This window comes from Xenopus tropicalis, chromosome 1 (genome assembly GCF_000004195.4).
Source record: "Xenopus tropicalis strain Nigerian chromosome 1, UCB_Xtro_10.0, whole genome shotgun sequence".
Lineage (NCBI taxonomy): Eukaryota > Metazoa > Chordata > Amphibia > Anura > Pipidae > Xenopus > Xenopus tropicalis.
The window spans coordinates 45702472-45729968 of NC_030677.2; the positions used below are offsets into that span (position 1 = coordinate 45702472).

The window sequence follows — 27497 nt, forward strand, 5'->3', positions numbered from 1 at the left end:
AATAATGGTATTCTTAAACAGTTTGAAACCGGCCTTTGTTTTGCTTAGCGGTTTCTTGTCATATTTGGTCATCTTACCCCAGCAACCAGGTTGAGGTTCTAATGATGGACTAGAGGTTGAACATGGAAGAACCAGAAGAAAACAAAAAGTAACAATAAAAAATCTATCATTACAATGAAAATGCATTCCGGTTGTCACAGGCCCAAATCCCCATATTCTGATTATTAGTGGGCTCCAGGCTTCTGCTGAGAAGCTTAGCTAGGGGTCATACAAGATAATCAGGACATTAGAAGAAAGCATTACATCTGTAATAAAAGCTGATGCAACGGGGCTGATTATTAATCAATAATTGTAATGTAGAATGATCTATTGCCTATGCTGCCATGTAATGTGAATCTGAATTAATTACTAATCAGCATTATATTGCCTATTTTATATTGAATATATAATTGATACCTGAGATTAGGTCATGGCAGCAACCCAGGACATGTTCTGCTGTGAATCAGGAAGAAGATGAGATGCTTATGGGGGCTTCTTATGCCTTGGGTTGGTACATAAACTGTAGCATTTCTTGTCAAATCCTTTATAAAGCAACACAGAATTGCAAATTGTCTCAGAACATGTCTACTTTATATAAAAATGTAATTCTTAGGGGCAGATTTATCAAAATGTGAGTTTAGAGCTTAATACATAAAAACTCACCCACGTTCTATTCATTCCTATGGGATTTTTAGAAGCAAAAGGGTTAGAGTTCACCATTTTATAAATAAACTTCTAAATATCCCATAGGAATAAATTAAAACATGGGTGCCCTTTAGTGTCCCTTTCAAAATTAAATTATTCTTCCACCCCCCAATAGTGTTAATGTTTCAGGCTGTACTACCCTCAGTACATGCTTGATAAGTGCCTTCTGGCTGCAGAATGTTGGGGAATGTGTATTTCAAGGCAAATAAGTTCCTCTACAATATGAGATGCAGAGATACAGAAACCCAATGATAGGAAGATCTGAACTACTGTAGTTGCACCCTGTAACTTTGTGCTCCTCCCAGTCTTTTCCTGAGTCCCACTGATCAAATCGGCCATAGACAAGAGCACCGACAGTCACTAATGCTCAACTCACTGTTAGAGCTAGCTGATCTTTCACATAGATTGGTCAACCAATTTGGTTGTTTCTTTTTACTATATGGCTTAACTTCTCTAGGAACACTTGGCCAAATAACTATTCTGATACAGTTCAAATAAGATGTGAATGATCAGAACAGAAAGGAGTCATTGATTTCTTTCTGGAGCTGTGGAAATACAGAGACCATCCTGTAAATGAAAATAGAATCAACCAGATCTGTGCAACTTACCATCCATGTATGCAGCCAAAAAGTCATTGTCTTTATTACAGTAAGTTGCTTATAAACTCAAGGCAAATTCACAGTTATTCCATTTTTAATTGTAAAGCTCTATAGCCAAGGGCAGCCTCAAGTAAAAAAAGTAAGCTTCCATTTATTTTATTTATAATATTATAGACTAGTCTGTGAAGGTATAGCTTATGGATCCAAAAGACCATATCCCCCCACCCCCCAACACACTTGTATTTAAGCATAATAGGGGGGTTAGCTTGCTGTTCTACTGTTGTCTCTAGAGACTGCACATGCTAGGTGAATAATAACCTCTCTGTATAAATGGGATATTTTATTCAAAGCCAGACTAAACTAGAAAATATCATGCTATGTTTGGTTAATACTTGAAAAATCAATATAATGGTCCCTACAGACAAAATCACAACAGTCAGTGCAAGTGCTATTGCTCATAATTTCTCAACATCAACCCATGATAAAAAGAAATCTGACACTGTAATATAAAGGTATAGGATTTATAATCCAGAATGTTTGTAATGGATCTTTCTGTAATTTGGATCACCAAACCTTAAACTACTAAAAAATAATTTAAACATTAGTTTAACCCAATATGATTGTTTCAACTCCAATAAAGATTAATTACATCTTAGTTGGGATCAAGTACAAGATTCTGTTTTATTGTTAAAGAGAAAATTTAGAATTATTTGATTATAATGTACTCTATGGGAGATGGCCTTCCCATAATTTGGAGCTTCCTGGTTAAAGAGTTTCCAGATAATGGATCCCTTACCTGGATAATGTTGAAAAACCCCCATTGCAGCTTAGCCACACTGAAGTCGTTTGCAACAGTCTATTGCACTGACCCTACATATTATGTGACATACTGAACCCTCTTCTGCTAACCCTCCCTCCCCCCCCAAGAGTGCAATGACTACATAATGGATCCCGTTGTGAGACTAAAGTCACCCTTCGACAGTACAGACTCCTCCCATAATCCCTTGCATTTTTGACCATATTATACATTCATCTGTGTTTGCATGGAATACATTCAACACGGCCATGTGTGATCAACTAAGACGACCGACTAAAAGGAAAAACTCACCGGATAAGGGTGAGTAAGGGACTGTAGCGGTCAAGGTTCCTGGCAGTTCTACCTGTAATTTAGCCAAATGGGGCACAGCACTGTCAGTTTAAAAAAGTTTGTCTATTTGCGTGGCCAGTTCACACTAATATCAAGATTATTGGCATATGGGATGATTGGCCAGTGTATGGCCAGCGTTGACCCAATTCTTTATGCCTTAATATGCACAGATAAACTCCACGTGTGGCCAAGGGGAAGGCTAACTTGATATACCCTAAGTAAAAGGTAAAGCACAGACAAGTAACTAGAGCTGTACAAGAACCATGAAGCTGTTCTACATACTAGTCCCAAAGAGCAGAGTCTAATGAGCGAGTCTGAGAACAATTCATACATTATTTTAAGTGGTGCAAACTATCTTTCTGTGTTTCAGATTATTCCGTCGTTCCAAAGCAACCCAGACACGAACAGACTATTTCACTGGAAAAGTGGATTCTCTAAATGCTACAGCAATACAGTAGGCGTCGTTGTGATATAGTATGCACTACCTTTACCTCTAACTGCTCACATTACAGGTATCACTGCTTGTTCTACAGGGAATTTGTTTCCAAAAGTATTTCTTCTAAAAGCTCTACCCAGCAAAATAAAAAAAGACATAGGAAAAGCATTGCAGCCAAAAGAATCTTTCCATAAACTTAGCAGCGAGCTATGGCTGAGAGCCAGTTAACAAATGGCAATGCATGATGGGATTTGCAGTTCAGCTGCAGCAGGAGAAATACTGTAACACTAGCTTTCATCTGGATTTCCATCCCTACAAAACAAATAGAAAGGCTCTTACATTCATTTTTTTTATGATTTTATTTTATATATAAACTTTCTGAAACACTTTTACATAAATTAACTCCTCTGAGACTAATATTTGATGTACAGTAAATTGTAATTCCTATAAAAATCCATAAACAACTTGTTTCACATAATTTACAAAAAAAAGCTGATTCCTTTGCTGAAACTTGAAGAGAATTCTACTTGCAATAGATTTTTCTCAAGGCAAACCATGTTAGCATTGTAAAATCTGTTATTAAAGTCACATGGTAGCGTTAGTCACTTGTGCCAATGTCCTTTTATAAAGCAGCACAGTAAAAGCAGTTGAGTTGTCTATAAACAGTAATTCTGATCCACGTTTTAAAAGTAACAATGATATATACCACATCCTATGCAGAGAGAAAGAGAGAGAGAAATCGAGAAACTACTCCTTTTTTTTTTCTTTTTAAGCAAAGGTCAACATTTCAATAATATTCAGAAACACTGTACAGGTCATTTTAAATACAGTGCCTGGATTAACATTTATAAGAGCCTACTGCAAAATCTATAGGCTTTCCTCTCCAGTCCGAGTGCAGTGATATGCATATGTAAACATTTTTTTAAAGCAGATCACCTTTAAGGTCATTTGTAAAAACACATTGGGGGGCGGGGTTTGCCGACAGCGTTTCTATTCCTCAGGAAGGCTCTTTCTCTACAGAGTCCAACAGAGATTGTGCTACAGAAAGGATATCTGAGCAAACACAGGCTCAAATAGCAATGCAGCGGAACAGTTTCTATCTCCCGTTGAGCGGAAGCACGTGTATTTTGTCTCTTTGGCAGCCTTCACAAGGCCGTTGTGTTACCTTTTTCCTATCTCACTTTGTCGGAGAAATTGTATATTGTTTGAGCTGTCCGCTAACTCAGGGTATTGCTCCACTGAGAGTACATAGTACCCATCATATCCTTGGACTTTTCCTGCACTAAGCAGCTGTCTTTTCTCCCCTTCAGTCCACAACCTGGCACCTTCTTCCCCATCCCTTACTCTCTGTTGTTCTCTGGCCCAGGAGTAGGAGAGCGCTCTTTGCCTAGCTTGCTCCAGAATACGAGCCTTCTCTTCATCAAGAGTCATTCCATAACGTACATGAAGAGCCAAAGCACCGTACTGCATTTCGACATCGGCAAACCTGCGAGTTCTTCCATTCACTACTGTAGTTGACTGGGACACTGTAACATTGATGCCATTTTCCAAGGCTTTGCGTCCACTGGTCAGCCTTAAGGTTCCAAGATCACTCTCTGGTGTTGTGGTTTTGATGAAATAGTGTGTGTCCCTTCCTTCTATGGTAAAATGTAAATTCTCCAGGTAGAAGGCATTGTTGAGAACGGCTGCTACTTTAATACAGTCTTCATTGGCAATATTAAGTGCATTGGTAATCACTTTGCCTTGACTGACAGCTAGCATGACCCCTTTTCCGATCAGTGATTTTACTGTGGCAAACCAAAGCCAGGATTTCTCTGTGTTGGATTTGCGTCGGCTTATCTGAATCTCTGGCATTTTCCCCAAGGATAAGAATGCTTTTGTTTGTCTGGCCACTTGTTGCTGAACTCCAGAAATTGGCTGCAAAAAAAAAAAAACAAAATAAAATTAGTTAAGCAGATACATAAAAATATATTGGCTATAATATACTGTGTGGATGTATGTTTCAATATAAAGTTGGTAAGTCTTAAAGTTCTAATGCATGGGAATGTGCACCAGATATAATAACCCACATCCACCAACCAGATGATTAGTATAGGATACCTGTTGTTTGTATTATTAGTAATATCCTTCTAATAACATACTTCTTGAGTTAGAAGCAAGATTGAGATGGAGTTGTAGGGGAGGGGAATAGTCATTACTATAAGTAGGCTCAGTTGAAAGACCTGATTGGAGCAGACCTGCTTGCAATCGTTTTCCTTCTCTGGCTGGTGTGGAATTACTGTGGAATGGGGACCCAACTTCTCTCCACAGACATCTAGCATGTACACTGATATGCTTTGAGCAGAATACACAAGTAAGTGTTTCTGGTGATACCAGTACAATTGCCCATTGTGCATACTATTTTTGGACTTTCTTATGGAAATGAAAACATTATAGAGCCCCCTGGGCCCCAATGCTTAGCCATTCTTGTCTGCATGATTTAAAACTGCTCTTGTGCAACCCAATTTTGATTTGGAAATCTGCACTGATGATTATAACAAATCCGGCTTATAAATGTGTAAAACATCCCAACCATAGAGATAAAGGGGCAGATTTAGTACTGATTGTTACAATTAAACCTATTACTGCACGGATCCATAATGAATCCCTACAATGGGATCCTACATTTCAGACCAGTTGATTTGGTCCCAGGGATCAAATATTTGATCAAGATGAACACCTTTTTCTATTGATAGAATACGTTGACCGATTTGTCCTACACAAATCAAACAGCTAAATAACCTGCAAAATTCCCAATTAGCCACTTAATTCCTATGGCAGTAAACTGGTGATTCTAGAGCTAAATGTTATACGCCAGCCCAATATTTTACAAATGCAGCAATATGTCCAGTTATGCCCCATTATGTCCAGACCATGTTTAGCTCTGTCCTAGCTAGTATATAAATTCTGGGACACAGACTGCATGCTATTTTCCTTATGCCTGATGGATAGCTATGTCTCCCTGCTGGGTTCTGATAGCCTTGAGCTAATGGAAATCTCAACAAAGAATATACCCAGTTGTAAACAGATAATCCATGTATCTGTTTCCCAATTAGAATGGATGTCATCTAGATTTCTGCAATTAAACATAACATTGATATTCAATAAAAAAAATAATTAAAAAGAGTGTGATTTCAACTTCTCCGGGTACTTCTGTTAACCTGTTCTGTCATTTAGTCAATCTAGAGAAACACACATGCCTGTCTGTAAATATGTTGAATAATTGAGTTAATGTTTCTAAAAACACAATTTTACCAGCACATAATGTATTGCTTTATACACCCCAGAAAAGTGTAATATTTGCATAATGTGCCTCTTATAGCCACAAATGTCCCCCTGATTATCATGATACTGCTAACATCTGTAATATGAGCACCATACGCCATGCAAACAATAGATCAAAGTGGAACTGAAATTACTATCTAATTGCCTGCAGACCTCTTCAGATTTCTCCAGAAGCTTTGATTTTAATAACAGGACCAGCTCTTCAGCATGGGTAAGGCCTGTGTGCCAAACAGCAAGCAATGTTTAGAGAAGTATGTATTTCTCAGTAGTGTTCAGGGTAATAGATTCCATATGCAGCTTCACAGAAAAATAGAATAAACTATAGGAACATGTAAACTAAAATAAAGGTTTAGAACTAGTTATCCTAGGGCCTGTAGTAATATACAGTCATTCTGTGTCTTTTTAAAAGGAAACTAATATACTTTGGTAGTGCCCCAATCTGTATAGGGTAGACTGCCACCCCTGGTAACTTGCGGGCGAGTTTCTCAACTCATCCAGGGCAGCAACACCTCGGTTCAATACATGTTTGTCATCTATTAGTTTGTTTTCTTTTGTGCATAAGAATAAAGTTTCTGACTGAATCTGCAAATAACACTTTTTTTTCCTTTTTGGTGCTTTGACTCATTTGGCTGCAGTAAAGGCCCAATGCATTTGGGAAAAGCATCCATTCTTCTATAACTGGTAAAGCACCGAGCCGTAGAGAAGGAATAAACCGGTGAATGTAACTGTCTCTGATCGTCCCTCCCACCATAGGCATTTTTCCTTTATATATTTTTTTTGTTTTTTGTTTAAATGAGTGATCAGAGAAAAATAAATCCTTTTAATAGGCACTCTGAGCGCTTATTGGTAGGCTTGACTGGCTTTCAATTACACACTGGACGCTTGCCACTATTTTCAACATCCAAAACAAAAGGAAACAATTGCAGTTTTACAGATGCAGAATGCAATTTCATGTCATATCTTCTGGTATTTGGGGATGATTTTCATGCTGAATCTACATCCAGTTTAGCCTTGTGAGAAATGATGTAAAATGAACATATGGATTCTTCTCAATCAGTGCAGTAAAACTACCTCTTCTGGAAAACAATACCTTCCTATATTTTTTATCTTTTTTCCCTATTAATAACATTGGCATCAAGAAGAATTTTTACTGGCTGGGTGGAATACAGAATTATTCAAACACTAGCCACATGGAAGCTCTAGGGATGATGCTTTAAGAGAAGATTCACACTACTTATAAACAGGAGCCATTTTCTGTATAACACAATGTGCTAAATTTGATTATGTACGAAGAGAAGGCAATTTCCGGTGTATTACAAATGTACAAACTGCCTTTATTAGTAAATTAAATATTTCTGAAAGAACAGGGTTGTGCTAAACTCAATTAACTAGATGCCTAAGGGGACACTATCTCCCCTACAAAGAACACAAAAAAACGACCACCATGTAGTACATATTGTGGGCGGCCTTTCTGCCAAACCACAATGCTGTAAATGCTAGTGTTTTTTCCAGTGTAAAGTAAATGCATTGTTTCTGGCTAGCGTGCTGGCTTTCCTTCCACTGTTTGATCCTTATGCTGCTTCCCCAGAAGGCTAGGATTTTGCTAAAAATCTATAGCATTTACAGTCATGTGGCATGTTGCAAGTGGACTTTTATTAAAATATCCATTGACACTTAAAGATATGTTTTAAAAAACAAGGAGACACACACGAGGGGGGAAGAAAAAATCAGATAGCTCAACATACCGGCACATCATCCCACTGCTGGCTCTTAAGAAGTTCATAAGATGGCTCTGTTAAATCAAATTTGGGGACACGGTAACCAGGAATGGCATTGTGCAGATGAAAACCAAATGTAACCAACCAGCTGTTGACATCTACATTAAAAAAAAACAAACAAAATACAATTTATATAGACATATGCATAGAATATTATATACTGTACACACATACATAGTAGAGCAGCCCTGTGCAGTTTCCTTCTAGCACATCAGCAACTCTAACAATATTCCTGCTTGGCCATTTTCTTAAATTCCTCACCAAATGGGTTTCTTTTTATTAATCTTAATGTATTAGCCAATATTTTTCCTCCATGCTTACAAACAACACTTTCAAATTGTTAACTGCCTTACCACAAATATTATGCCACACGTTGTAAAACATAGTTGTGCCTGTTATCTAATACAGCATGTACAGCATGTACATTTACTTTTACTTTGAGTGTTAAGCCAGCCATACACACACCGATATTATCATACGAAACCTCGAAGAGGCGACCGATATCGCAGAAGGCTGCGGATATCGGTCGACTTGTCGATCAGCCAGGTTAAAAGATTTTGATCAAGGACCATTGAAGGCGTCAAAGCAAAATCTACATTCAGGGCTGAATCGGCAGAAGGAGGTAGAATTTCTATTGTTTCTACCTCCATATCGGACGTTTGAGCCCTGAACGTCAGTGGAGGGTGAGAACGATCTTTCGTGCGACAAATGGTCACATGAAAGATCAGAATTGCTACGTGTATTGCCACTTTAAGTTAATGTTTATCTCCAGATCAAGATATTCAAGCAGCAGGTTGAGCTAAAACCCCTTCCATTGGGGAAATAAGAGTAAAAGTCAACATTCATAAACATAATTGGAAGTACTTTACATGAATTATTTTGCATTATTTCTATACACCTATGTCTATATATTTATATATCTGCATCTACATGTATCTATCTATCTATCATCTGTTTATATTATGCATAAATACATGCAATTACATATAATGTTTTAATTAAATCATAAATCAAAAACCCAGTCTGGTAAATAAAAAGCCACATTTAGATATTCAGCACAGAGTCTATAAAGCTGTCATCGGCTGTCACTCTGAACAAGCACAAAAGGTTTGTTTTTCAGCGTTATGGAAAAAAACAAAAGTATTCTGGACTTGCTAATTAGCTATTGTCTGTGATAGCACACATGTCACATTATATGTAGGCTGCATTAGAATAACACATAACCTCATCTTATTTCTATGACAACACAATCTACTTTTGGACTTGTCAAAGGAGAGAATAAATTGACATTTCTTTCAGCAAAGGGGACATACACGGGCTCAGGTGGTTTCAGGAGCATCACTGGCTTTCCCATCCTCAGTGGTTAAATAATCTGTGATGAATTGCTTGTCAAAATAATGTGAGACTTCTAGTTTTCCCTTCACTTTTGTCAAGAGCAGCGCATCTCATTTCAGCGGTTATTAGACAGCGTCCTTAGCTCTGTGAGTGCAGGAACTTCTAAAGTACATATTTATATACCTTTATAATTTAATTATTTTCCTTGGTGCCTACAAATCAATTTAAGTCTAGTGAAAAGTGTATTTCATTTCTTTCTTAGCAAACTACGTTTGAGTGCCAAAGTTCTCTTAAATCCTAAAAAGAGGTATATTAGAGACCTATATTCAACCCTAACCCAGTAATAGGGCTACATGTCAATTGTTTTGATTAAAAAAATACATTCTTGCTATGTTTTATTAAAGAATAACTATACATACTCCCAGAATGAATACCTAACCAACAGATAGTTGATATCATATTAATTGGCCTATTATAGAATCTTACCAAACTGGAATGTATATCAGTATATATATGTGATGGGCTGTGTGCTCCCATAGAGATCACCTGACTGGAGGTAATGAAGCTCTGACTGTAACAGGAAGAAGTGTGGGAGTAAATGATAGAACTTTGTCCATTAATTGGCTCATATGATCTAACCTGTATGCAGTGTCGGACTGGGGTGCCAGGGGCCCACCAGAAATCCTCAGACCGTAGGCCCAGTCTCAAAACTTCCGTCTCTCTTCACTCACATTATTTATTCTCTTAATCACTTCCACATACAGATTATTATTTATTCTTCCGTCTATTTATTTTCTTTGTTCTCATATAGAAATGAGGAATGACCATGGTAAAGGCATACAAGCAATATGGCTGGATGAGCAGAAGGGCCTACTGACACCTCAGCCCACTGGGAGTTTTCCTGGTATCCTGGTGGGCCTGTCCGACACTGCCTGTATGTGTGCCCTTGTTTGTGTGTACCGTGCATTATGATTACATGGCCATTAGTACTTAAAAAGGCAATTTTCTATTTAGGATTACCCAATGGCATATACTAATAAAAAAGTATATTTTTATTAAAATGTTTTCTTTAGATGAAGCAGGGTTTTACATATGAGCTGCTTTATGCTATATTTTTATAGAGACCTTCATTATTCTGGGGGAATAGTTTACCTTTAAACAGCATCAGTACCTTTTTTCTCTGTGCATACTGAGCTCAAACTAACTCATAGACAGAAAACATTTCCAGCATAAGTTCCATTTATAAGGCTAAAGTTGGATATAACTTTATATGGTCCCTTTAATTGCCAAATAACAGATACAGATATATTAGTCAGCAGTCTTTATAAAACTGTTCAGCCATTAAGTCATTTTTCTAAATTGGACTACAAATTTACTTCACAAAAATGTGCAAATCAACTACAAAAGAAAGAGCCCAAATAAAACTGCTGGTGCCTAATTCAGCATTATAAATTGGCTTTTCGTTGCCATGATTAGCACCCAACAGGAGTTGTTTTATTATCAAATCGTTACTGCATTTCTAACAAATTAAAGCTTTAGTTGCAAATGTAATAACTTCACAACAAACCTAATCCAGCCTTCCAAGGAAGCTAAAAATGTGATAAAAAGAGGGCAAAAATCATTAGTCAGATTTGGAAGCAGGCAAGAATGCTTATTTATGTATGCCTGCAAGGGTATGGCACTATCACTTTCAGCACTCTTCTGTGAAAGCCCTTGGCTGAGTCTTCAAGGTAATGCTACTAATTCCAGAGGCTTGTTCCGCTGACCTACCCCCTACCTGTCTCAAATTATGCAGTCCCACAGAGCAAACTGATGCTTTTACATGATTTTTCTCACTTCAGCCCTTGTGTAAATGTGTTACTAAGGAGAACAATAGTGTATGTGTTACCTGTGATGTAATCCTTTACATCATGAATTTTGCTGACCGGGTTGTTGTTCTTGAACATGTACAGATTGAAAGGAGCTGGGTCCTTGCCAATATTTTTCCAAATTTCAATATCAGGAGTAGTCCAGCGCCCAGCTAATATGTCATAGTCTCTTTGTCCAAAGTGAATTAGCTTGGTGAGTGGATCATAGAGACCACCATGGAATCCGATCACCAGCTGGAAATCAGGGTTTGAGTCAAAATAAATCTCTCCGTATGCAGTGTACTGGATTTGCTTGAGCATGAGGCCGTTGCTACTGAAAACAGCAAGAGGTGTACCGGTGTTGTCAGATGCAATGTAGAATTCTTCTCCGCTGCTTACCTCCATGGCAAAGAGGTGTCCTTGAAGGTCATAATACAAACAAGTAATTTCAGAGCTGGAATGGTTATAGACATGAGTTATTCTTGAGGGATAGTTAAGATCGGCATAGAAGAACTGCAGATGCTTGCCAAGGCTAGTTTTGCTAGATATTCGCCGACCAAGACCATCATAACGGTATATTACAGTCCATCCACCAGCTTTACTATAAACCCTGGTGAGAAGGCCTTTGGAGCTGTATTCAAAAATCTCTGTGCCTCTCTGACGAAGGAATCCATCTTCATCTAGCCGATACTGTACATCGCCTAGCCTTGTTATTCGGTCTCTCAAGTCATAGCGTAATGGTATTAACCTTGCACTGTTGCTGGGGTTCAACAAATGGAGGTTTCCATTCAAATCATAATTATATCTCCACATAATCTTCTCATTTAAATACACAGTTTGGAGTTGACCATCTACATCATATTCATAAGCATATTTAGTAGTATTGGCAAAAGGCCCAATTTTTATTTCCCTTTTTGTCACTCTTCCCATACTGTCATATTGCACAGTAATCCAATACATTAGTGACCTCAGTATTTCATACTGAATTTCCTTGATTCTGCCATGGGGATCAAAGTGTTTTGTATAGGTCATGACAGCTGTAGAAATGATCTGGTTAATATCATAATAAATGACCCCAAATTTGCCAAACTGGTCAACTTTTCCAGAAATATCATCAAATTGATACAATTCAATAGGTAAAGGAGTTTCATTGATTACACCCTGCATGCTGGTAACTCGGAAGCTGTTGTCATAGCTGTAGTCAAATCTGGCATTCACCATGCCATCTTCACTGAAACGGAATATCTGCCGATCGATCAGTGGCCCAATTTGACGATATCTTATAGTGCAAATAAAACCATCGCTTTGAAGGTTCACTGTTTTTAGAACTCCTGCAGTCTCATCATATGTAAAACTGACCCTTGTGCTATCGTACAGTATTTCAGAGACCTTCGTTTGCCTCCTGTATTTAAACAGGACTCTTCGGCCCGTGCCCAAATAAGCGGTCTGCAAGAGTTGTCCTTCTTCATTGTAATCCATTATGACCGAGGCATTGCCTTCTGGAGGATTGTATATGTTTCGGTAATAGCCTATGGAACGTATAGTTTGCATGGTATGCCTAGCTACACTTGGCATAGTTATGGCACTAAGACGGTCGAGTAGATCATATTCAAAGATGTACTGCCGTTGACTGTGAAGCAGAAGGACCATTGTCTGGAAAAGAAATAATAATCTTTATGATGAATTGGATAACCATACAGAAAACATAGCAAGTTTTGTGCAAAATATCATTATCCTTTTCATTCGAGAATATAACTCTTTTTTTTTTAATTGAATCATCACTGAACTTATATGTTTAGAGTTCTCTGCTTAATTTAGTAGATGCTTTATTGGTCAATTAGAAGCAAGAGATTTATAATGTGCTGGGCTGTCACATTATTTTGGCAGGCACAAACAGCCAAGAAGCAGATTGTCAATGGTTATGGGTGAGACATATGTAATATCTGAGGCAGAAGTGATGTGGTTTAGGATGGCAATATTTCAAGGGAATATAGGAAACACAACAGCTACTTAATTAGAAACTAACTAGCATATATTTTGATAATGGTTATTAGGAGCACCGAAGTTACCTGCAATTAGTCTTCTTCGTGTGATTGTATTAGGGGATATGAAGATCTCAGACTGAGACAGCACCATTATTTTCTAGCAGAGTAGTTTTTTGGGCAATTATAATGAGTAACATTCAAACACATTCATTTTGTTTATTCTCTCCCAACAGAAACAGGCCCAGAGCCATGAGTTGGGAACAGAGTATTATGACTTTCATTGACCAAACGCAGGGTTGCAGCTGCTCTTTTTAAGTACAAAACGCTTTGGACTCAGATGGAAGACAGCGCCATAACTATTTCCCCTCTGCTCATACAGCCACTGAGCATATATGTTAAAGGATTCTTTGTTGCTGTTGTTAAACCTTTATCATCACAGAGGTACAAACTGACTTGGTATGACTGCATTAAAATTCCATTTGGACTTGACAAGTATGTTGCCTTGTACAAGAGTACTTTATGTAGTGATGCTTGGCATCGTTTGTGCTTTTAATCATGTTCCATTGCTCAGCATGTAGAATTATGTTAAATTGTGACAGATTGCAAGTTTTGAACTCACAAAGACATAAAATCTGTATGTTAATGTTTGTATAGTGAATGAATAAGCTGGCTACCCAAGCAAGGCAGTAGCACAGAAGCAATCCTTTATATTGCTGTCTGAGTGGAAAAATTGGCTTCCTGTTTATTTTGTTGTCACTTCAATAGTAGTATTCCCTAAATGGCTTAGCAAAAGTCTACTTAAAGTCAAACACTATTAGGATGGCAAAGGGGGATACTTTAATTTCATATTTTTCACTTAGCCAGGCATTTTTGCTGCTGTGCAAAACAAAAACACCCCTTCAAGCAGAAGCCTAGATCATTCTAATATATGAAAGCACAATAATGAGGAAGAATACACAGTGCTACAATACTTTAGTCCCACATGTACTGTGTGAAATAAAAGTGTCACATGCATTTACCTACCTACAGAGAAGACAAATCAATCTTTTACACTAACACATATATATAATATTGAAATGGAATTATTATATAGAACCTTGTAGATTATATTAAGAGTTCTAGTCAAGGAAAAAGTTATTAGCACACATGCTGATTTGTGGTTACATATTAACCAATCCGATTGTTTTTTTCAATCTCTAGTTACAGTTAGCCTGATCAAATCTAATTGCTGATTGGTATATGTGTGTATAATTAAATGAGCTCTAATTAGATAAATATTCGATGGAAAACTGTAAATGAATGTTGTCCGCCGGATATTCTCCACTTTTTAGACACATTTTAGAGGTGGATGGAACTTACCTTCTCTAGGTAGGTATAGCTCCACGTTTTACCATCAGCAAACAACCGTGACACGATTCTTCCCTGCGCATCATACTCTACTTTTTCACTGGTGGTTCCCCGTTGGATGCTGCCAATCTGACCAGTGGACGAATAAGTCACATTGACCGCCATGAGTTTGCTGCTTGGAAGCCACAGTGTTGGATGACCAGAACTATCATAAGCAATCCTCAGCAGGAACTTTCTGTGATCATCATAGATTTTTTCTGTTCTCGTGGTTCGATCATAGTCAACCGAGAGGAGGTTTCTGCCATTTACCTTTTATAAAGCAAACGAGATGGTTCGATAAATCAAAGAGCCCAAGAACTAAGCAGTTATTACTTCTCAAACTAGCAGCTTTTTTGTATAGACACCATTTAGAATGATTGATTGCCTCTGCTAGTAAATTAATTTAGCAACTACCTGGTATAAGTGTAAGGCATTAGACTAACTGCTGTTTTAAAAGGTTTCATTAAGCACAGAGTCAGTCTGGCATTTGCACAACCTCTTTTAAATTGAGGTCTTTTGAATGTAGTCATCTGTTCAAAAAAAGACTAATGAGCATTAACAGAAAAGTTTCACGGTCACAGGTCTTTTGTGTATAGGTATTTGTAGGAAGGCGGTCGCCACCCACGAAGTCTTGCAACACGAGTGCTTCCATATACTAAAACTGTTATGCGCATTTAACTTTATCATCAACAATGACAGATGACAGAGATAAACCATCGTATGAGCTACAATGCTGCCGAATGAAAAATACCTCTGTCACTGATTATTGATGCAGCCGTATTACTTAAATGTTTCTGGATTAGAATTAGATACATAGGCAATTTATTTTTTTTGGAAATCACAACACAAATAATGGCTACTGTTTGTTGTGCAAAGTTCCCAAGGTCAGTGGAATTTTTAACTCATTCCAGTAATCTATGTAATGAATTACAAATATATTTGTACCTTAAATGCATAAAAATAACAGTATTACACAATTAATGTCCTTTTCTACAAGGAATAATCTTGGGATTTGCAGCAAGATGATTGGTCTTTGCAAGGATACCAATAACTCACACCCTAAGGGGAAACATTAAGGCTCTGCAGTAGCCACAATTAATAGTTTAGTTGCAATGGGATATACTGTAGCATAATGAGCTTTTTATTGTCTGAAAGGTTTGTTATATTTTCTTTACATGGACTTCTATGTCTCATTGTTTGAAACACTAAGGGGCAGATTTATCAAAATGTGAGTTTAGAGCTTAATAGATAAAAACTCACTCACATTCTATTCATTCCTATGGGATTTTAAGAAGCGTATTTAACAATTGGTGAATTTTACATTTGGGTGAGTATTAATGTATTAAGCTCTAAGCTCACATTTTGATATATCTGCTCATAAGAGTAATTTTTTGTGAATATGTAAAATGCTTTACACAGAGCAGCTGTATATATATATATATACTATGCAAAAAAGGTACTCTAATATTTCACATCTCTTAATGCCACCTCTGCCCCCATTTCTCTCGTGCCAGGATACAAAGAGCAATGCAGGAGAACATGGTGTCACCAGAGAATAATGAAAGACGACAGGGCAAACAGCAGAGACAGAGAGCACATGATTTACTACCTAGGGCTGTTAAACACATAAGAAGTTGAAGAGCAGCTCAATGCAACATAATACATGCAAACTAAAATCTTACTGACTTCTGGTTATTATTATGTAAAAATCTTTTCTATAGTGAATTATTAATTTTAGAGTTTGCATGTAATTAATTATGCCGAAGTGGTATTCTAATTCCGTGCTAAGTACCTCACAGTTGCACTTATTAATATACATGAATGAAACTGGTTGTCCATTAAGTACTGGTAATTGGTTTATTCAGATGTACCATATACTGTAATATAGTAAATCAGAGATATTGTCCTGTATTAATATGTAATAATTATATGTGCTTACTCTGAGCTTCCGACCAAACACATTGACCTTTCCTTGAGCCTGCTCTTTTCGGAATCTCCATTCGACCAGGTTATGCCCATTGTCTCCTGGAAGGGTCATATTTCTTTTTGCCACTGTTGGGTTGGCTGGACCTGCTAAAATGTGAGGCTCTGTTTGGAAGTGAGAGTCCATTCCATTACCATATATAATTCTTACAGACCCATCATACCCAACTTGGTAGCTGTTCTTCAGTTGGTCTAAAAAAAAGACAAAAACAAAACAATTATTAGACATAACACAACAATTCCAGAGAAGGCTTTTACTAAAAACCTACAGGCACCCCCTAAAGAGAAACAGGGGAGACACAGCTGGGTGGCATCAAGTGATACAGCGTTATCTGGAAGAGGGCTGTGTAACCATTAGTGCAAGGGGCCCCTTTATTTACAGGTTAATGAGAGCACACTACATTGAATCTGTACAGACTTTGCACCTTCATAGGGCAAGGCTAGAGAAGAATGATCTACACCCATTGCATCCCTGTGTGTTAACCATGCAACCTGACGCTAGCATTCAAAACAGTTCATCATTTCCTTCTGGGTCTGTTTGGTAATGAGAAGGCCATTTATAATCATTGGGCAGTAACCCAGAGCAACGAATCTGTGATTAGATTTTTAGGCAGCTGCAGGTAGAACAATGAAAGCAAACTTCTGATAGGTTGCCATGGGTTACTGCTCAGGTGCAAATGTGCCCAAAGTTTATAAACTACATACACATGTCTTTTGTATTATACAATACCATCTATTTTTCAACGCACTAATAAAATGGTATATTTTTATAACTACTAGAAAGATTTAAAATAGTTTTATTGGAAGAACCCCAACAGTAGCAAGAGAAATAATTTAGCACTTTAGCATTTCTTTTTTTTAATCCAATATTTTAATGCTTCATCACTGTAATAAATTAACAAGCAATTACTTTATAGCTGCGATTAGTCTAGTTTGTATGACTACAGATACAAGTATTGGCCTATTGGGGGAACTGTGACAAATGGAGCTTAGAACCTGTGACCTGGAACAGGCATATGGAAGGAGGATCCCATGCTGGGAGTAAAGAGATAAAGCAAATTGTCTCTGGAAGTTATTGGGAAAGCAAAGTTGTGCTGTGACTCGCAATATGGGCATAAAGACTTGCCAACAACAATGGGGGTGGCAGTTACAATAAATCATTTGGTTACTGGTAAGAGAAAACCTGAATAGTATTAAGCCTGAAAAAGGCAATCAGAAGAAACATAGCAAAGAAAGTGAACTATATGTTCTGCAGTAACAAGTTGGGCTCCCTTGGGTACAAGAACATTAGAAGCCTAATAAGAAGCATTATGGCATAGAGTGAGGTGGAGCACTGCTAATGGTTTTATGGCTCTAATAACATGCAAAGTGACTGAAAATTGAGGTATTGTTTGCCTAGTGGCCTAAAAGCATTTGATTTATTTTTAGTTACACAGATTATATTTCTTTTATGTAAAAGTTAGAAATCAGCAAGAACGCTTCTCCGGGTCTGAGTGAACCTGTTCCCACACATTTTCTTAACACAAAATTAAAGAACCCACCGACATGCTGTGTTGGCTTTTGTATTCTCTGGCATATAAGGTTTAGGTATGAAAATAAAATCTGAATGCAGATTTAAAGGCCTACCATGATAATTAGCTTAAATAAGAAAGTAGGGGATGGAGTATGGGTAGAGAGAGCCAGTCACTGAAATGACTATTACATCCCCATACTTGTGGCAGTAAATAAATGCAGTTTAGAGAATTGACCCAGACCATAACCAGCAGGAAGGCCACAAAAAGGCAGGGAATGCAGCAGAGTTGAAATAATCACCCCCCCCTTCAAAAATAACATCACACTTTAGTTCTTAATAGTACAGTTACACCAGTGGTTTTGCAGCAGGAACCATCACAATAATACACGGCTTCTTTCTCTTGGCACCTCCTTTAACAATGTTAATGCAGTCTCAGTCAAAACTTTAAACAGGTTCCTTTCTTGTGTTTATGCAAGCAGTATTACAAAATCTCCGCTATACACTCCCTGGAGTAAAAATATATTCTCAGAATACACAGGGAGCAATCATATTTTCGTGGAAATTGAAGTAATTTTTTTCAAATCAGAACAACCTGCCAATTTGCCAGTCTAACCTGGGGAGGGAGGATTATCTAAGGACCCCAATGAACAGCACAGTATTGTCAACAAATTATATTGTTATTAACACCAAAATCACATTTCAAAGTATGCTTTCTTTTTTTAAGATAACACAAACTTGTACTATAGAAATCCTGAAATGAAATTAGGTCTGTTATATGTTATATAAATACAAAGTGCAATTTACAGGTAGGGATCAGTTATCTGGAAGTCCGAAATCCAAAAATCTACAAAATAGAGGCAAGCCATTTCCCATAGAGACAATTTTATGCTAATAATTTAACATTTTTTTAATTATTTCCTTTTTTCTTTGTAACAATAAAACAGTACAGGTATGGGACCTGTTATCCAAAATGCTCGGTACCATTGCTTTTCGCAATTTGGATCTCCATACCTTAAGCTTACTTAAAGCTTATTTTCACATTAAAACCAATAGGATTGGTTTGTCACCAATAAGGATTAATTATATGTTAGTTGGGATCAAGTACAAGGTACTGTTTATTATTACAGAGAAAAAAGGAAATCATTTGAAACTTTCTGAATAACGGGTTTCTGGATCCCACATCTGTACTTGATGGCAACTAAGCTGCATGAATCCATATTGGTGGCAACAATCCTATTGAGTTTATATCATATCCAAATGATAAGGGATAAGGTATGGTGATCCAAATTCAGGAAAGACCCACTATTCGGAAAACCACAAAATAATAGATCCCATACCTATACCAGAATAACAATATGTTTGTTGGCAGTCTTTGTGCACATCCAATGCCTGGCCATTAAGTTTAAGAGATCTGATCAACTAACAAAAAAAAAAAAAAACAATGGTCATCTAAATCCCAAGCTCATGAGTCATACACTGAACAATATGTTGCCCACACATACTGTACTTATCTGGCTAGGCTTCCCAAGGAATTGTGGGCCTGTGTAGATCTTGGCTTTCTGATGATTCTATGCATGTTTTAAAAGCTCTGGTGCAAGAAAGAAATTGGGCAAATAGACTGGAAAGGAACCTACCAAGAAACCTATGATTTTGCAGTTCCGTTGGAAATGATGGAATTAAGCATCTGTTTCCAGCTACTAGAACCATTTGTACAAAGCTGCAGAGTTTTTACGTTGCTTACCTTGAACCATTGTGTAGAAGGAGTCAATTGAAGACAAGTTGGAAGTAATGCTTACATCTTCTTCCCGACTAGATGATTCTAAGTCAACAGTGATGGCCTTGTCCATTTCTCCATGGAGGTTAGTGACAACTCCAGTTGGGAAAGTCACATTGGTAAGACGACCTTCACTGTCGTAACTAAAACAAAAAACAGCGACAAAATAAAACTATGACAGAAGTCATTTTATTTTTTGTTAAAAGTCAACTAATTTGTTGGATTGTGAGAGCATTATCATGGCCGGTTGCTACAACATTATTTCTAATTATGACTGCTTTCCACCCTCCTGTTCAAAGAAGGCAGGAAATTATTTTAAGTTTTATCTTCATGAAAATATTTAGAAAGTCCAGAACATGGAGATTTGTAAGATTAAACGTTAGAGGTCCCAAATGTTTGCTGTTTTTATTGGACACTGCAGGGATCACAAAATCTAGGTAAAAATGAGAGCTACAACAAAGAGCTGGCCACTGCACCTCTGTAAACCAATAGCAAAAGGGAATTATGCATAATAATAATAATAATATAACACAGTCAGCTTGATATGGGTACGTGTACAGGATCCCTTTTCTGCTTATTCTTATTTAGCCATAGCATAACATAGCATTAGTGCTTCAGTAAACAGATCCCTGAGGAAAATACCAGAAAGGCACAACATGGGATGTTTACCTGAAGATGTTGGAAAGTGGGGATATTTTCATCAAGCTATGTGGTCTTTAGGCTTTCAGTAAAACACTAACTACTCCACACTGTATGGTGCTACCATATAGCACTTTGTCAATGACGAACTTGCCTTCAAAGCAAGAAATACAACAACTGTAGCAGGTAAAATGATGTATAAATGACTATAAAACTATAACAGATAAAAGAATTTCCATTTAACTTCACTATGCTCTTATCCTTTTCCATGATAGCAAAGTCAGTGCCACTTATTCTCATATTCACAGTTCCAGACAAAAGTACATAATGGAGGATTAAATTCTGCAGGCTACACATGCACACACACACACACATATATATATATATATACATAATACTGCCTAGTTGCTTTGCCAATAATTTGTTTCCCTCTAGTTCCTATAATAAAACACAGATTTCTTGCTTTATCACAGGACGACAACAGGCAAGAAATGAAACTGTCATGTTCTGAGGTGAGGCAAGTGATATTTAGATAAAGAGGTTTCTTAGCCCAGAGCTTACAGATATGGCTGAGCAATGGAAGCACAAAACACAGGTAGGCTGCAGTATTAAAGACACTGCATAGCAACAAGGAAATTGCAGGAATACATCTGCATTAGTACAAAGGACATATTTTGTGCCACTAGAATTTACTGATTTCCAAGTATAAAGTCACCGTTACAAGGCTTGTTGCACCACCAGAAAGAGCATGTACTTTCTTCGCTCTAATAAGCTGATTGTGTGCTTATGATTATGTTCTTCAGTAAGAACATGGTCATTTTTTTAAAAAAACAACAATGAAATTGTCATTTTTAAAAACAGGTCAATTCTAAACAACACAGAAGATTTGTAAACAACACTGGCTCTTATTAGCCAAGAATCACCTACTCACAATACAATATAAAGACTCATAGGCAGGTTAACTGGCTCCTGGTGAAAATGATAAGGGCCTTGGATTGTAAGCTCTAAAGGGCAGAGACTGATATGATAAACAATCTATGTAATGCCCTACGTAACATTTCAGCCCTATAGTAATATATGATACTAGTAAGTATTGTTGGATCTAAAGTATTGTGTTCCCTGATTTTGCTCAAGGTTTAGGGATAAACTACACTGAAGATTATGATTAAATTTTGTGGGTCAGATTTTATTATACCTTTTATACGGTAGATTACTTTAAACTGCACAGCTAACACAGATTATTAGGTGCATTTGCAACAATAACCTCAGGAATGGGGCAGGGGATAAAGGAGTGACTACTCTGTACCATGCACATTGTGGAGCTATCTAGAAAAAGAACATTAACATCCTCTAGGTAGGACTTTCAGCAGAAAGGTTTATTTAGGTTTTTGAAATATATTGTGGTGCAAGAATGCCTTCCCTAATACTGGGCTTTGTAGTCTTTTTTCTATAACTTTACTTTACAGTGCAGTCAGTAACAACTGACCATGGGGACCACATGAGTTAAGTGGTGCTTAAATTGTCCCTTTTGCCATAGCCTCTACGACAGAACTTTATTTTTTTTTTATATGGAAGCTGCTGTACATCAACATTGACATAGAAGTTCCTTATAATGAATAAAAGCATGTCATGGTTTGTTGTGTTATACAGCAATAATGATACATAAATGCACAAAGTGCCATTTCATTGTATATTCAAGCACTGTATATCTAGAAGGATAATTTAAAAAAAAAAAATGATATATATATATAATATATATATATATATATATATATATATATATATATATATATATAGGAATCTTAATTGCTATTTTAGAAGTAAGCTGATGGTCGCTGCTGGAGAATACATAAATTCTTTTCACAAGGCCATAATGATAAAGACAGATGAATAGGCCCTTTACAGAGACTAAAAGAAACATTTGATCTCTTGTTCAATGCTACACGTTGGGAGCTAAATAAGTAGAAAACCTGTATTATTAATGGTATAACAATCAGTGAATTCAGGGATGACTGTAATAGGAAGATGTTTGATACAGCTGCATGCTTCAGGACAAGACTAACTAGACAATTATCCATGGCTTATTGCAGGCTGATATCCCACTACATAACATAAGGCACCATGGCGGCTCAATCGCATATAACAAGATGTGCTGCTTCATAATTATGTTTGTGAGGGCTGGCAGATATTACAACGAGAATATAAAATAACAACATACTTGTATAACAATCTTGTTTCCTATACAATATATGAAGCTGAGATTTTTAGTTGACATTCGAAGGTATGTATGTTTGGCATCTATGCTCTGTGTCAAGGCTTTGCAACAAAAGTCTGGAAAGTGTTAAGAGAGATGCTGTGGAATGCACATTACATGTAGATGCAGACTGTCATAAGCTAGTTAATCAAACTTGTAGAGCAGCGAGACAAAAATATAATGACAGCCTTCTCACATTAACGCCTACGTTTATTTAAAAGCAGGAGAAAGGAAAATAAACTGGTGCAAGCACATGCTTTTCTGTGGCACTGCTTCTAAAAGCCTGCTTTAAATTATAACTATTAATTTGCACTTTACATTTCAGTATTAACTTGTCTTTGGCTCACTTGAGCTGTTCTCTTTTTCAGTGCTCCTAATAGTCTGAATTTAATAGAAATAATGCTCTTTGTGGTCAGTTGTGTGATTTGGAAACATGAGACTGTAACTGTACAAAGGTAACTTGCTCTGGTGGTCATGCAGGACAGTGTCTGACGATTAGGTTTAGGGGACAACCTGGCAGGACCGGACTGGCAAACTGTGGATTCTGGCTAATGCCATTGGGGCTGTTGTAAGATACCATGGTCAGTCACTATGTATTGGGCTAGTGGGGCCATTTGGGCCTCCGGTATTTAAAATGCCAGGGCCTATTTTATACCCCAGTCCAGACTTGTAACCCAAGATACATTGCCCCCTTCAGAAGCAATGCAAATATGCTTAGAATTCAGCCCCAGTTTCTCAATCTTCTTAAAATTGTTTGCTGGGTACATATAACTATCAGTTTCTTATTAAATGGATATTGTCATAGGGCTAGCAAAGAGTTTGGGGCTGACATCTCCTGTCATTGACACAAAATGGCTCCCCTCAGCCAATACTGCAACAGGCAGGCTTCAAGTTTTGCTTTGTCTGCCTCTGTGCCCGCCATTCTTCTACCTGATAGACACCATTAAAATATAAAACATCTCAGTCATCAATGCCATCTCATATATATGGATTTGGATAAGTTAAAGGGATTCTGTAACAATTTTTATGGTGTACTTTATTTCTAAATTACACTGTTTACATAACAAATAATTCACTCTACCATTTAACATTTTATTCTTCAACCAACAAATGTATTTTTTAGTTGTAATATTGGCGTGTAGGCACCATCTTAGTGCATTGTGCCTGAGTCTGAGATTTCAGAAGGAGCCAGCGCTGCACATTAGAACTGCTTTCAGGTAACCTATTGTTTCTCCTACTCCCATGTAACTGAAGGAGTCCCAAGCCGGACTTGGATTTCTTACTGTTGAGTGCTGTTCTGATACCTATTGGGAGCTGCTATCTTGTTACCTTCCCATTGCTCTGCTGATCGGCTGCTGGGAGGGGGTGATATAACTCCAACTTGCAGCTCAGCAGTAAAGTGTAACTGAAGTTTACTCTGGGAAATGAAGAATATGGCTAGCCCCATGTGAAATTTTAAAATTAAGTACAGGTATAGGACCCATTATCCAGAATGCTCGGGACCAAGGGTATTCCGGATAAGGGGTCTTTCCATAATTTGGATCTCAATACCTTAAGTCTACTAAAAAATCAATAAAACATTAATTAAACCCAATAGGATTGTTTTACATCCAATAAGGGGTAATTATATCTTAGTTGGAATCAATTACAAGGTTCTGTTTTATTTCTACATAGAAAAAGGAAATCCGTTTTAAAATTCTGAATTATTTGATTAAAATGGAGTCTATGGGAGACGGGCATTCCGTAATTCGGAGCTTTCTGGATAACGGGTTTCCGGATAAGGGGTCCGATACCTGTATAAATAAAATCTGTTTGTGTTTTTGAAAAACAGATTTCAATGCAGGATTCTGCTGGAGAAGCTCTATTAATTAATGAACATTTCCCTTGATAATATTTCTTTAAATAAGGGACTCACTCAAGAGCTTTTGCCTTCAAGGAAACTAAGAGAGAGTGCACAAATCTCAACTAAATCTGGTCAACAACAGCTGCAATATATATGTATATATATATATATATATACATTCATACACATATCTAACAGATTGCATAGGTACAGGTGTCATTGCTGTCAAATTACTGCTATACTGCTGTAATTTACAATTTACTGCTTCAGTGTAATGTGTTTGACAAGGCAAAAAGCAGTGGGGCTCAGTGCGCAGGCAATGAATTACCTGTAGCCAAATTCACTCTAGGATTCTGTTTATGGTCATGGTAAACTTATTAAGACTGAACTGCTATATTTAATGTCCATGTATATAAAAAAATGCAGAACTATTATAGAAACAGTATAGGCTAGAAAGTAGGTTAGCAGCATTCGTTGAGATACAATAATGATTGGCAGGGTGCTAAAAATGGTAGAATCACGTGATCTGAAATGAAAATTGTTTTGTCAAGCAAAAGGTCACAGAATTAGATACAGAAAAAGTACTTTCTAATCTAATTCTGCAGACTTCTATGTACTTTCCTTAGTGTGTCCTATCTGAACATTTGCCAGCAGTTGTGAAATGCTTAATGTGTAAGAGATGAAAAGGGAGGTGAATGAAGACATAGTTTTTAAGCTAGTGATATATCCAATTATCACACAGATTCAATTAGTAAAGCAGCCATTCAAGGTCACTGCGGGTCATTCCTATTATCCTTCCATGACAATGAATTGGAGTTATATCCATTTGTACTTTGGCTGTATAAAGGTTATACATTTCCTTTGTATAATTTATATGATGTTAAACAGAAGAGCAACAATGAAATCTATCTGCTGTGATAGGATTACGATAAAAAGTCTATTTGGATATGACATTATAAAGTAAAATTTAAATAGGTTCCCAGCTTTACGGTTTGTCTGGAGAACTATGCTGACCTCTCGTAAATGCTTTTCTATTCCCTTAGCTTAGCACAGGAAGAACCTCTAGGCTACCTGAAATGGTGGTGCCCCACCCTGACCCCATCCCAGTTAAGATGGCATCCCACTAGCTTGTGTATGATTCCTAAACTATGCTGATTGAACCACTAAAAAAATCAGCAGAAGTCTGGCCAGCTTTAGACAAGTCACGGTCATTTTTCAACAGTGGGCATATTTGTGGGCTGTAACCCATGGAAACCAATCAAATGTTAGATTTACTGTTCTACCTGCAGCTGGCTATGGGTTACTGCCCAAGGGCAAATTTGCCCAGTGTTATAAATAATAATCCCTAAAAATTTTTTGCCTGTGAAGACAGATTAAATAATATTACTAAATAAATATTTTTTTTTACCTCTATTTATCTAAATGGTAGTTACCTCTTTACTTACTCTTTAGACTAACATCAGAACAGAATAAGCATAATGGCATCAAATGATAAAAATGAAAACCTCGCTGTTAGAGATCAGCATGTACCAGATCACAGAATTTCATCTATATGATATTTTTTTTGAGCATTATGTGCATTTCACCTAATATAACGGTTCTTTAGAGACGTGACCTGCCCAAGAAAAGGAAGGGGTTCCGTTTAGGCTTTCACCACACTAAGGGCCATCATAACTTTTGATCACCGAAATACTTAAGTTAGAATGACTTCACTCAGAATACTAGCAGTCACTTCAGTGAATAGATATGTGTTGCTTTACGGAACAGATCATGTCCTTTAAGTAAGTATTGCTTGGGAATGCTGGGATTTAAATGTTGAGAGATATATTATACCCTACTCGAAAGGCAAGAAGAAATGAAAACAATATAGTAACCATACAATGTACAGTCTGCCTTCTGAAAAGCATTTCATGTTTTATATATATATATATTTCTATTATTTTGTTATTGGCTTTACTAATATGTTAAACCCGCTCAAATTCAACAGAAAAGATTGTGTAAAAAAAAAACTGAATCCTCTCTTCTATTCTTATAATCCTACTGCTACAGCTCCCTTGTAAAAAAAAAAAAAGTAGCAATATTACGAAGAGCTGTAAATTTGGCAGCAGAGCTGGATTTACCTGTGAAGCGCCCGTGGGCAAAAATCTGTGGTCGATTCTAGGTAATGTTACAGAGTCATTTCTCTTCAGGTCCCCTGGTTCCACTAAATATGCAGCTGTAGAATTTTGTGCTGTTCATCTACAAAACTATATTTTTGGTGCAGCAGCTTTTAGCTGACCCTCGGCACAGTCCTACATTGACTGGAAGCAAACCAAGAGCTCAGAATACTGGCAGAACATAACTGCCCAGTGGGTGAATATGCAACAAAGCCCCATCGCCATGTGTTTCTTTCTTTCAAGGAGTCAGGCATAAGGACAAGTAAGAACTTCTGAGCACACATACAAAGAACCTACACAAATACTGCCTTCCCTACCTGTAAATGAACAGGTCACACAATAGTTTCCTAACACAGATTATAATATGTTAATGTATGTGCAGTAGTAGTCACATGCATGTGTTTCTGCGTGGGGAGCCACATCTTTCTATCAACCATAAGGCACTTAAAATGGGCATAGTTGACTCCAATAAAACAAGTAAGAGAGAAAAATAACTGGTATGCCGATACAACTGCATCATTAATGTGTAGCATGAAAAACAGGCACTTAGAAAAATCATTAATCTAATCAGGCCTCAGACTATTGCAATGGTTAGCCAAATATATACGAGATGCCAGGTCATTGGTTAAACCTTGCTGCTGCAGGCTCCTTAGGATACATATTTGAATTTTAAGCAAAGGATGGCTATATAGTATGTAACTGCATGTGTCTTGAGTATTTCTCTACAACATACAAGTACATACTTGTTCAAGTT

General features: G+C 37.2%; 1 protein-coding gene across 8 annotated transcripts in view; it reads right to left on the reverse strand.

Moving 5' to 3' along the window:
- Positions 1 to 3261: 3261 nt before the first annotated feature.
- tenm3 (teneurin transmembrane protein 3) overlaps positions 3262 to 27497 on the reverse strand; it is a 580699-nt gene continuing 556463 nt past the window's right edge. For all 8 annotated transcript variants that reach the window (XM_031895448.1, XM_031895444.1, XM_031895443.1 and 5 more), the window contains 6 exons: positions 19819 to 19994; positions 16521 to 16756; positions 14555 to 14851; positions 11252 to 12863; positions 7996 to 8126; positions 3262 to 4843 (listed from right to left, as the gene is read on the reverse strand). In XM_031895448.1, the coding sequence (XP_031751308.1) occupies positions 4088 to 4843; positions 7996 to 8126; positions 11252 to 12863; positions 14555 to 14851; positions 16521 to 16756; positions 19819 to 19994 (3208 nt within the window). In that variant the 3' untranslated portion in view covers positions 3262 to 4087. The remainder of the gene's footprint in view (positions 4844 to 7995; positions 8127 to 11251; positions 12864 to 14554; positions 14852 to 16520; positions 16757 to 19818; positions 19995 to 27497) is intronic.